The sequence below is a fragment of the Necator americanus genome, chromosome I (assembly GCF_031761385.1).
Source record: "Necator americanus strain Aroian chromosome I, whole genome shotgun sequence".
Taxonomy (NCBI): domain Eukaryota; kingdom Metazoa; phylum Nematoda; class Chromadorea; order Rhabditida; family Ancylostomatidae; genus Necator; species Necator americanus.
In genome coordinates, this window is record NC_087371.1 from 19,143,634 (window position 1) to 19,156,279 (window position 12,646).

The window sequence follows — 12,646 nt, forward strand, 5'->3', positions numbered from 1 at the left end:
CTGGCCCTCCTGAGTTTCTCGTGGTTTTTTTTTTTTCAAATTCTTAAAGTTGGTCGTCTCATCTTCTGTCACGCTGATTTTAATTGCTCTCTTTTTCATCTTAATCTGGTTTTACCACCTTCCTCGTGCTAACGTTTTCGTCAGCCGGAAAATAGTCAACTAAGATTGTCTGGAGAAAAAACACCAACCTTACATATTACTATTGCTACAATTCTGTATTATTACCAATATTATGGGATTACACAAGCAGAGTGACTTTATTTCTTTCATTTTCTGCTGTTGAACTTTCTCCAGAGCTTTCTTTTCATTCAAAGACTTCACTTTGTGTTACTCACGACTTGTTCACCTCGGCTTTTTCAACAGGTGACCTCTATCCACTGTCGCGTTCCTCCTCCCGATGTTCTCCTTTTGCGTCCGATTACGACAGTGATAGCAGCATGCCGCTGTTTCTTCTTCCGTTGAGGTGAGATGGAGAGAAATTCAAAGAAGCTTAATCTCGCTTCAAATATTTAGAAAAGCACACCACTTTCCTTCGATTTATTTTTATCACTTCGTTAATTCACCTACATCATTCATCTGTGATTTCTGAAGCAACATGCTCGCTTAGTAGGCAAGAGGAGTCCCGAGGTCGTGTTGATCGCCTTCTGGCTAATCCACCTCCCACTTTCACTTGCTCGATCACATACGATGGACAAGAGAGCTGGGATGAAGAGAGTTTACACTCGTGCACCGATTTTAGTGACGAATATTTCGGTACGACTTTGGGTTTTGTGGATAGTGAAGGTGAATTTCTCAAAAACGGCTCAATTTCCAGGCAGACATTCACGATTTAGCCGACCCAGCTCGTCTGCTTTAGGCGCTTATCTCAGTCCTACGACATATTCTTCAGATGAGGTTTGTTTTTTGGTCCCTTTCAAGGAAATTTTTCGCACCATATTTTATTCTCGTCTACCTTGAGCAGCCCAACCAAATAAACAGAGCATCGAGCAATTGTTTTAAAATTTAAAATTTCTCCAAAATGCATAATGAGCTATTGAACTAGAACAGAGCGGCTATTTTACGGCGAAGCCATTCTATTGCGCACTCTTCTTTTTTCAATGGGAAATGAATAAGTGCACATAGAAGCAAAAGCATTTTTATATGTACAGAAGAAACTTCAAGCGCGTTAATGTTAACGTTGTGACGAGGTCGTCAGCGTTTCGCTTCACTACATTTTCGAAATTTTCACACTACTAAACTTGATGTCTTACTAGCCGTTCCATCTCAAATTTCTGTTTTCTTTCACACAAAGATCTACAATCGACCTGATCGATTAATCGTGCGTTCAAAATTAATTCAGTACCTATTATTCTAGGATTTTTGTAAACATTGGTTGACTGACTAACAACAATTTTTGCATTCATTGTCGCACAACTTCCCCTCAGTATAACTTCTCATTATCTTACTTGTTGTTTTCTGTTTGTTCCCATATATGTTGCTATCTTGGAACGAGTGGAACGCTATACACAAAATTTTTCAAAGTTATAATCCGAGTGGATGCTTCCTTTATTAAGGCTCAGTTTCTTTAAAAAGTTCTATTCCATTATAGCTATGTAATCCAAGTTTTTTCTTGGATTTACTTTTTTTGAACAGCTGCTGCGACTAACCTAGTTTTTCGCTGTTTCATTAGTATTGAACTCGGAGGAGGTGGTGTCGTTCAGGGGAGAGCTAAATTGCTAATTTTGCAGTAGGGTCCTTCAACTTCTGCGGCACTGTCTGACACGCAACGACGAAGAGTTCAATAGCAGTTCAGAGCGTAGAGGAAATCTATTGTCAATCATTAACTGCTTTCTGCCTTTCTTTCTTTCTTCCGGATGTTAGTTAGTTACTTCTCAGTGGAAGTAAAACAACTGTGCAGTTGCAGAATTTACGTCTTTTTAGCTTACGGGGCTTTATTCTGACACTATAATCACCGTAGATTTACTCTCTACGGTGATTTACTCATTAGGACTAGATGTGGAATTACCATAAAAATGTCTAAGTTTGTCCAAGCAACAGAACGTTTTCGGAATGACGTGGATACCAATCTTTATTCATGGGAATTAAAGTTACACAATTTATTTGCACTGCCCCCTCAGCCTTCCTCTTGCTAGAAAAGGTATCCAAATGACCAGGATAGGTCAACGTTCCATTGAGCTGACATTGACAATGTATCGTACCGTGCACCCGAAATACTGAATAATTATATTCTGAAATTTCTGTTGCAGTTTTACGAGGGCGTGGATTTTATTCCATAAACAACAAACTTTTGCTGAGAGAAAAAAAAAGAAGAAGAATGAATGGGAAAAAACAAAAGTAACAAAAAATAAGTATATGAATATATGTAAAATAAAAAAGAAAGTATAAAAGAAAACAAAGAAAATTTATATGTAATTTTCATTCCCGTTTTACATTATGGTTCCTTCTACTTCTGCTAGATAAGGTAAAATAGATTAGAGATTTGGTGTTTGAACGTGGATGAATCATGTGTGTTCTGTTGGAGTCGCAGTCAACCGCTGATCTTTAATCGATCCTCATAAATCAGACACTGGCGTTCAGAAGAAACGGAACAATCAGCAGCACTTGAAGTCCGTTGGGCAGAGCGGTTGGCAGCAAAAATGTGCCTTTTTCGCTAGTCGTCGGATGCTGTAAAGACAGTGAATGATGGTCCGCTCCTTGGATTACTGCATTTCGTTGTGCCTGATTAGCGTCACTGCCTCGAGCAACGTTAGACGACAAAATCATTATTGAAGTGAGATCAAATAGATCACTTTTAATTGATGGGGCGGATTTTTTTCTGATTATTAGTTCTATGTGGTTATGTCAGCCAGAAATAACTGGGTGAATTCGAGCAGAATTTTCTCCACCGAAGATGATTTACTTAAGAAAATTTGTAAAAAAAGCAATTCTGAATTTAAATAGGAACAGAATCTACCATGAGTTCTTGGAAGTTGCACGAGAAACTTCGAATTTTGGCCAATTTTTCCCAACTTTGACTTATTCGGTTCAATTATGCGCACTTTGCTCAAATGGTTGGTCATTTGGGCATGACTAGTGTTCATTTCCATGCCTTAAAATTCCTCAGTGAACAAATCATTTTGTTTCATAAATTATTTCTCTCATTTATAATCCAGCATCCTCTGTAAATCATGTGAAAATATCGCAGCTATCAACGACTACCACCGCTATGGATATCAAAAATGGGCTTTCCTGGCCACGTGTGTTCATTTTTGTTTGGTTTTTGAGACGTTCCCACCTGCTGAATTACCACTATCGCATCACTTTTACAGTATCTCGCCCCTTTTGCTCACTGCTCTCCCACCCCGCACAAGCACGTTCCGTCACGCTCTTTCACGTGCGCACCTCTCCTGCCAGATGCAAGGAATCAATTCCTGTGGTTATATACGAGCGGACACGATTAATGTATTACCTGCTTCACTCGCACTACCTGCTCTGCCCACTTTGTTCACTCATAGACACATGCCTTTCCGAGGAATGTCAGCCGCTTGTTAAGGAGCAGTGAGTGTGGGAATATTCTTTATTTACGCCTTGTTTTCACCTTCGTATACTTCGTATTTTCACCTTTGTGTACTAGTTGGGACCTTAACGGTTACTCGACCTACGACCAGTTCCTGTTCCTCTTCCTAGACCGAACATCTTCTTTGTTTATCAAGATTCTATTACACGAGCATTGGTCTCGAACGATTTTGTTACATCACGCTAAGAAGCGCAAAAGCATGGCTTATGAATTTCATTCTTCTCTCTAACTAAGCATTTACACATCCAAAAGCTTCATTTCTGTGTTTTTCCACCAGTTGATTTCTCCTTGAAATTTAGAGCTTTTGAAAACTATGTTACTCTGATAGTTTGAAATTCAAACACTTCTAAGTCCATAACTTGTCTTTCTGAGTTCCGAATCGAATGCGTTTTTAGAATGTTCGAATACAGCAGTTCAGTTCATTCACGTCGAGTATATACAGCAATGGGGTTACAGTATCCATTGTAAATTCCGCGAATTTTTTTTTCCTATGGTTGAGGGTCGTGTTTTATTAACGATTTACGTATGGCTGAGGAATATTTATTTTTATCATACCAAAAAATTAGTTTTCGGTCCTAGGACACCTATAGCCGTAACCTTCTAGTTTTTTTGAATTATTAAATTGAAAAGTTATGCAGTGAAAAACGGCTTTTCTTTACTTTTCCTCGTTTCTCGTATTTTTCATTGAAGTCCATGTTTTCGATTTGTTTGCTATGTTCCGACATTCCCCTTATGTAAATCTGTGTGCACACCTGTTACTCATAAAGAAAAATTACAAGTAATACTTAGAGAAGAGGAAATGAGAAAGCTATTTAGGACCCCATCCCTACGCTGTCGATGTCGAACAGATCCTACAAAGTTATGAGCCTCTGTGGTAGCTCTGAGTCCATAGGGCGAATACGATTACCTCGTCAAATCCGCATTCAAAACTCCATTTCACAATTCATCATACGGACAGATTTCTTTCCTTTTCCTTCTTCATTCGTTTTTCTGAACATTCGAGCATGATTTTACAAATGATCGAATGACATTCGTCGTTTGCATAGCGCGTTTCACGCTCTGACTACTTTTTTGTTCTTTCCCCCTTTTCTTCCACCTGCCAGGACAGTTTCGTAGCACCTGTCAGCCTGCGTTCCGAGATTTGATCATTGGATCTGAGGTCTGTGTTCTCGTTCTCGCCCTCGCGCTCAGACTTCCCTCGAGTGATATTTTCTGGAATTTGAGCGAGGGAGCGAAATGGCTGTAAAAGATGTTTCGAGAAGTTTGTTATTCAGATTGTACTCTTTGCAATTATTTCAATACAACATATTTATTTTATATTTTTATATTCATACTATTTACATATATTGTTATTTGCTGAGGTTGGTTTGCAGTCTACGACTTAATACTATTATATTTGTATAATTTATGCCAAGTTCATATTGTTATATTTATCTCATGTACACTATTTTTTCTGAGCATTTTTTGGAATTACACGGTTTTAAAACTCAGCGTTTCCCAGCACTCAACCTTTGCTTCTCTCTCAAATGTGGATCGTAGCTTTTCTACCTCTCTACCATAACGCTTCAAAGCTTCACGTCACACAACCTCACCCAAGTATCCCACTCATTATGACTCCTCGAAAGTGGTTCGTTTGCAGTGAAGTCATTGGAAGTTCATTATGCAAAGAAAAAGTGCTTGGAAATTGCCGATCCCCTGCTATTATCCGGATAATTGGCGTAGATCTCGGCTGGATTTCGTTATAACAACTCGGAGTTTTTCATTCTTTTTCTACTCGCTCAAGATCGATCATCGAGATGTTCACACATGGTGTTTTTTCCTGCATTTATTCCTCTTCGAGCATTACACCTGTGTACTCCCGTTCACTGCAGCAGTGCCACGCTGCTACCAATGCACTTCTCCGCTTCGCTCCACCATCTTTCGTACACATCGTTGTTTTTACTGCGCTAATAGCGACAGGAGATGAGCTATACTTGCACTGTATTCTTCACCATTGTACAGGTAAGCAGATTGAACACTCGACACTTGAAGCAGATTTTTTCGCTAAGATCCACTAGATTATTACGTTTCTTTAAAAAAAAAGAGTGCTGAAAAAGAAAAGAGTATAGGGAGGATTTCTAGCCTTTTCAATATCCTTCTCGGGTAACTCCGCTCAATCAAAGTCAATATCTTGCTGTTCCACAAAATACACAACAGATCCCTCAAATCATTGGGTATCAAAACCGAGGAGAAAATTTCAATTTTCTTACAGGAAATGACAGCTTTTTCTTTGCAGGACTACGACGGTTTGCATTACCATGACGAGGTTGACGTCGGCTGCACTCTTCGCCTGGTCGACAAGGCGGCTATGCGAGGTGACTCCGACGAGGACTCAGAGTACTACGATGACGAAGAGGTCCGAAAATTCACCAGAACTCTCTGCTCCGCATTCCACACATCGAAACTCAACGATTTCCTTCATTTTGCAGTACTCGGACGAAGAATACTGGGACGAAGAGGAAGAGTACGATGAGGAGTACGATGAAGAAGATGAGTATGAAGAAGAAGCGGAAGACGAGGAAGAAGACGAGATGCACAGTTTCGAGGAGAGTGCAGACGATGAGAGTAGACGGGTGAGTGACTCCAAGCAATTTCACATATTTTTATGCGTTTGATGCCCTCAAACCACTTTTTTGAGGAGGCTTAACAAATTCCTGGGAATTATGACTGATAAAATTTTTTAGAACCATTTCTGCTGCTTTTTGCTTCCCTTAGAGACGATCACTACATCAACTGTAGTCTTGGGCAATTCCAACTCCAGACCTTTTTCCGAAGATCACATTAGTAAATTTATTTTTGAGTTGCTCAGCTTTTTGACAATGAGAACATTACAGTAGCATCACACGGTTTTAAACATTCATGGGAAATATACCAGCGAACAGAGGTTGGGGTTAGAAGAAAACATAACAATAAATTGTTATAGGTCTTTGAAAGAAAAAATATTATCCAAATTTATATCACTTAAAAAAGGTTGTCCAATCAGATTCGTTGCGATGATGCGTTGTACAAGTGCCTGGTTTGGGAGTATTTTAAAATGCTGCTCTTCCTCCGTAGCCGAAGTTGAACACCGCTCTCCAATGCAGCGCTACTGTAATTTTTATTGCTGCATTCAAAGTGAACTCCACAATTTCAGTCTCCGTATCCATTAGTTGTCGCGCTACCGGCTGAGGTCGAAGATGATGGAATGGATCTGGAAGAAATGGAGGAAGAATTTGAAGTAAGGAAATCCCAATGAATTATTGGATTGAGAAGTAAGCCATGGGCGTTTTTTTCCAAAGTGGAAAATGCACATGAAAGAAGCATTTCTGAAATGATACGTGCAATTCGAAGTAGACTTACCGACTCTGAAAAATGATCCTGCTTCGATTTTTAATTTTATTGATTCTCGTTTTTCGAGATTGTGAAAATGGAGTGCAAGTAGACAAAGTGGATCATTGTCGACTCCATTTGTTTTTTGCATTTAATCCGGACGTTGGGACGCTCGAGCTGAGATTGGTGTTGTGCATGGAGAAGGCGCGATGCTGGAAAATGGCGCTTGTCTTCTGTGTTTGCTCTGCAAAAGTGGAAATTTTGACCTCAAAAGCCGGTCACCTACTGATCGACCCAATTGTCGATGTCAATTATTCCTTTTTTCAATTTTCTCGACAACAAAAAAAGTACTGTGAAATAGTCGACAGTATACTCTTCATTGCAGTTTTTTCCATTTTCCGACGACTTCCTCCCATCGTGCAACAACTTTCCTATGCTTGCTATATTTTCTTTCGGTTTTTTCATGTTTCTCAGGTCTTTTTGTCCGTTTTTTTTTGAATTTTTCATTCTTCATTCGATGGCCTCTATGCACAAAAGGAAGCTCGCATGAACTTTCAGCGGCCTTATCACCTCAAATCATTGCGAAAAACTAAAAGATGTTGAAGGTGCTTCATTTCCTGAACTTGACACTCCAATTTAATATTCTGAGATAACAAGTGTCAATGAAATTGAGAAGTTGGGATAGAACCACCTCGTAGAATGAGAAATCCCCTTTTGAATGGCATATAAAATCTTGGAAGGACATTTTATTCACATGTGCATTTTTCACTGCAGAAAAAAAGCATTCAGGACTCAATATTCATCTTCCGTAGTATTTTACGAAGATTAAAACACCACTGCAAAAAAGTCTTTATTCTCAATGCTAATTTTCAGTTTAACTCATAATTTAAGCCTAAACTCTAGTTCTTTACTATTTTCTGAATCCTAGCAATCTAGTCAAGTTGCAAAGCTTTTGACATTGTAATGTTGGACTCCTTTACTTTTATTTTAAGGTGGAAGCAACGTTCGAAGTCGCTGAACCAAAAATAATCGAAAAACCGGAGGAAAAACCCGAGAAACACCGTGAGGTAAAACCATATCATATGGAGACGTTTGCCTGAAGCCGGCCTTCATCATCAAATTTCTACAAATAATCTCCATCCAAATAATTCTTCTTTCTTTTTTTCATTTTAGTCAGCACTTCTCAATTATGATTTACGTTTTTTGGAATGAAACCCTGGTCAAACTTCTCCTGGGCCCTGCACAATCTCGGTTATTCTTGCTTTTGTCAATAGGTCACATACGCTAAGGATCTACCACTCATGACAGAAGAAGAAAGGGCCGAACAGTTGCGAATCGAAGAAGAACAGGCAGCAAAAGCTATTAAAAAGCGGGTCGTCAAGGATGGCACCAGCGAGAAGGTACGTAGCACATCATTGCCTGCAGATATTTTCCCTATCTCTGCACTTTTGATCTACTTAAGATCCATCAGATTTACAGGCAGGAGCGTCCAGAGTTCCACAGCACGTTGAACCAGCTGAGGAGAATGTGGCTCTTGACGAGAGTGGTGCGCTGCCTGAGGAAGAGATCTTTGAACTCGACGTGCATCAGCACGAGGATGAGACAGGCTTGCCTGAGGTAAACGTGGTCCCGACCTACGTCAGACCGTCGACGGAGAAGGTCCAAGAGGTCAGCCGCTGACAGCTCACTATCAGCTGATATGAAAGTCAGGGTTGTGATCTTTTATAGGAATCAGCCAGTCGATTCGCTGACAAGAAGGTTCCTACTGACTTCGCTCGAAAAGCGGTCATCCAGGCGCCAAAACTGCAGACGGCATCCGTTCAGAAGGTGGAGACAAAAATTGCACCTGAGTAAGTGACGATTTGTGAAGTGTGCTACTCGTTGTTTGGAGAAGTCTTTTTCTTTCAAGAAGCCATATATTTTTAGAATTTAAATAGTTTTATTTTACTTCAGTTATTTTTGGGAAAATGTCAGAAACGAACAAAGTAGAGGTATGTAAATATACCACAAAAAGGGATTAGCTCCACACATAGGGATTACATTCGAGAATCTCTGGATGTACCTTCAGGAACTTCACTAGCCTTCTATTTTTTCACCCATTTATATGCCCTTCTGCTGCTATCATGAGAAACATGAGGTGATTTAATTTAACTTTTAATATTCTACGTTTCCAGCTACGTACTTTACATAAACAAAAGTTACTGGAAAGGAACTTTTTGGAAAACTACTGTTTTTTTCGAACCTCTTACGTTCAAAGTCTCTTACGTCGTCTCTACGTTTTCTCGCATCTTTGATACCATATCTCATATGAGCGGCAAAGAATAAATATAATGAAAAAGGCATAGCTGAGCTTTCAGGAACCGTCAAATTTAGATGTTTCAACTAAAATGTAGAGTGCCAATTCTCTGTAAATATGTTTCTCTTCTGTTGTCTGTTTGCAGCAGAGTTCGTGCGGTTCAGTAAGGAATTAGTAGGGATTGGTAACGTATGTAAAGATTAGTGCAGTGAGTAACAAAATCTCATATGTAGGTGCTAAGAATGAAGAATTGCCCTCTAACATTTTCGGATTTCTTCGGGATTCTCAAACGTTTCTAATGAAATGGAGTATGTATGTGAGAAGAAGTACATGTTGTTTTTCCTGTCGCCGAGAAACATTCGTGGAGGTACGCTTCAGTGCCAACTTTTTCTTAAAAGAGATGCGCCCGTCCCTTTCATGGATCTATCAAAAACAATATGTTCCATTTATCCTTTTGCATAGAATGTTTTCAACTCCTTTCTCTAAAAAGCCTGAGAAAAATAGACGTAATTTGAGTGCTGTTAGCTCTTTAATTCTGGATGAATGAAGCACACAAGTAAGCCCCAAATGGGCGAAATAGAAGATCGAATCCTGGGACCTTGCGATGAGAAGTAGAGAAGAATATTCTAGTACTCTCAGAAACTCACCTGTACCACCGACGTCGCAGAAGATGGTCGAGAAGCAATTAGGGAAACTACCTGATGGTACTAGAACGGACGAGGAAGCTACAAAGGTAAGTCTTCTGGAAGAGAATGATGGGAGCTAAGATGTATGATTAGTTAGTAACATCTAAAGAGTTTATTTCAGAGTGGAACTACGAGGAAGGCGGCGATCGGCAACGCAGCCGAGGAGGTCAAGGCGAAGGTGAGCCAGTGAGATACGTTAGAGCGTTTTCGAATTAATTTAGGTTCACCTCTGGTCATTCCCGCATCATTCACACGGAAGACGTTACGCATGCTGGAAATTCCCCTTACTTTTTTTTAGCAGCTTTCAAGTATCCTTGGCCTTTCGATCCGAAGCTTCTTGTTGATTTTTCTGGTTTCCTTTTCTGTCTGAGTCATTTCCGAATGTTGCAGAAAATCACTGCAGTACCAGGGTCCGCTTATTTTCATCTTCTTCTGACTGGATATCGAACAAATTCCTTCATAAAAAAATCTTGTTAACTGCAAACACCTAAAAAAAACTTTTGCCTAGTTGGATTTAAAATATTCACGAGATTTCTCATTTAAAAACATTACCAACGTAGAAATGACCTATTTAAAATGACCTGATAACCCTAATAGTTTTTTTTTTATTTCGAAAACGCATTAACATGTGGTCGGGGCACTGCGCACGATGGTCACATTACGTCAAAGTTTCTGTCGAGGTGTCCTTTTAGAAGAATTCTTCCCATAGTTCATACGATTCCTTTTTAGATCTAGTTTTTGACTTCATTAGCTGATTTTTACTGCTGTTACATATAGCACCGATGTAACTTTTACCACTGAGCACCGTTTCTTATTTTTATTTTTCTTACCTCCACCAGCAACATATAATTGAGCACTAAAGAATTCTGGTCTGAAGCAGTTTTAATGAGATTGGTCCTCAAACGAGTAGTTTTGTTTTTTCGCTCACAGACATGCTCCAAATCCATTTTTAAAAACATCTTCAAAAACAGGCTTTTACATTTTTTTCAACCGTATTCCACGTTCCATTCAACGTAGTCTCTGGAACTTCTGGAACAGTTTTCATGGCTTGCTAGTAGAAATATTTCCCTAAAATTATCGCCCTTAATTAAATTTGTGAGGGAATTCTCACCACACTGATAACAACTGCAGAATTGCAGTCATCACGGAGCGCTTTTTAGGCAGAGGCAGCAAAGGAGAAGGAGACGGAGGAGGAGAAGTTGCCGAAGGTGATGCCATCCACTTCAAATCCCATCGCTTTACTCTTTATCGTACTTTGGAAAAAAAATCTAAGAAATGTGGATTTACCGAGGACCTGCTGGTCTTTTTTATGCTAACCAGCGACTTTGAAGAAAAACTGGAAAAAGAAACTGAATAATTGTTTTCCTAGACATCAGAAGACAAGAGTGGAGCACGAAAATCCGCTCTAAACATGACAATCGAAGATGCTAAGAAAAAAGTGGCAGCAGATGAGGTTGATTTAGCTTCTTTTTATACTGTAAGGAAAGTAAATCGATATACTAAGAAATGCAAAGACAACTTAAGGAAGCTGCCAAACAAAAGGCACGTCGTCTAGGCACTGTCAGTTCACTTCTTAACCGTTTCAAGACGCCAGAAGTAAAAGAAGAGCCGATAACGTGAGTTCTCGACGTTGAGTAGCTTTTACTTTCTGTAAACATAAGCGAAACGGCAGAAGTGTCGCGGTCTATTCCATCTGTCGTTTCGCTTGACGTTTAGGTCTCACAAGTAAACCCAGAGCTGTCAATATAAGTTCATCTTTTGAGTATCTTCTGTCTTCCACTCAACTCAGCCACTCCAATGTTTCTTTCCTCTCATTTCTTAGAATTCCATGGAATCTTTTTCATCGAACTAGCAATAATAGGAGTTGTAATTTTCAGCTACAAGCGATCTGCGTACCTGGAACAGAAAGAAAAAGAGCTTGAACGACCAAAAAAGAAGTACAACATCGTCAAACCAGCGATCAATGACGATTTTGACAAACAAGTGAGGCGTTATCAGTTCTTCTGCCATGGCCGTAGCGCTGGACCCCGTTACTATTTCAGATGGAAGAGATTCGAAAGCAAATGAAAAGTGGATCAACTCAGTTTCAAAGTCATCTACAAGATCTATCCAAAGGTATTACGATAACATCAGAAGAGATGAGAAAGCGCACAGAGGACGAGAAACACAAAATGATTATCGACTCTGTTAGTGGAGCGTTCGTGTAAGTGGACATCAGAAAGGAAATTTTCAACGCATTAATTCATATTTATTTAGTAAAGCCGACGAAGAAAAAGCGCGATGGAAAGAGCGAAGAGACGCAGAAACCGAAAAAGAACTGGCGAGAATCGAAGCGCAAAAGCCTGGCAGAAAAAAAGTTGTAGTCGAGGAATCTAAAAAGGTGCTTCAAAGCTTTTCTTGTAAACTATCCCTGAATTCTCCCTTTTAGGTGCCTGAAAAGCCAGCTGAACCGAAACGAACTGTGCGAAAGATCACCAAGGACAAGGCATCGGGCGATGGTAGCGGAAAGACGGCAGCACCTGCTGCTCCAGTTCCCAGCTTCGCTGTGATTCCTAAAGTGGCTGCCGCTCCTGCAGCTGCGAAACAGTCGATCCAACCCTCCACATCACCCGCAGCTCCTAAAGTACCAAACCAGGCTGCAGCTGCTGCCGCTGCTGCTGCTCCAGGTTCTGCTCCCGCAACTGCACTGAAGGAGCAACATGTTACTGGCGCTGCTCGTGTAGCAGCTCCTCTGTCTAAGGTAATGCTATCCGAGCAGAT

At 40.0% G+C, this 12,646-nt stretch overlaps 1 protein-coding gene across 3 annotated transcripts in view; it reads left to right on the plus strand.

Annotated features, from left to right (window-relative positions):
• The window catches only part of RB195_006169 (uncharacterized protein), a gene marked incomplete at both ends in the record, with an annotated part of 32,500 nt that overhangs the window by 16,593 nt on the left and 3,261 nt on the right, over window positions 1-12,646 (plus strand). For 2 of the 3 annotated variants that reach the window (XM_064179093.1, XM_064179095.1), the window contains 19 exons: window positions 364-463; window positions 611-753; window positions 815-894; window positions 5,832-5,951; window positions 6,025-6,168; window positions 6,729-6,812; window positions 7,897-7,971; window positions 8,179-8,304; window positions 8,384-8,572; window positions 8,633-8,754; window positions 9,840-9,933; window positions 10,008-10,064; window positions 11,047-11,094; window positions 11,256-11,339; window positions 11,411-11,502; window positions 11,764-11,869; window positions 11,929-12,089; window positions 12,143-12,266; window positions 12,315-12,626. In XM_064179093.1, the coding sequence (XP_064036081.1) occupies window positions 364-463; window positions 611-753; window positions 815-894; window positions 5,832-5,951; window positions 6,025-6,168; window positions 6,729-6,812; window positions 7,897-7,971; window positions 8,179-8,304; window positions 8,384-8,572; window positions 8,633-8,754; window positions 9,840-9,933; window positions 10,008-10,064; window positions 11,047-11,094; window positions 11,256-11,339; window positions 11,411-11,502; window positions 11,764-11,869; window positions 11,929-12,089; window positions 12,143-12,266; window positions 12,315-12,626 (2,261 nt within the window). Of the gene's footprint in view, window positions 1-363; window positions 464-607; window positions 754-814; window positions 895-5,831; window positions 5,952-6,024; window positions 6,169-6,728; window positions 6,813-7,896; window positions 7,972-8,178; window positions 8,305-8,383; window positions 8,573-8,632; window positions 8,755-9,839; window positions 9,934-10,007; window positions 10,065-11,046; window positions 11,095-11,255; window positions 11,340-11,410; window positions 11,503-11,763; window positions 11,870-11,928; window positions 12,090-12,142; window positions 12,267-12,314; window positions 12,627-12,646 lie in introns of all 3 variants that reach the window. The other variant, XM_064179094.1, reaches the window with a different exon arrangement.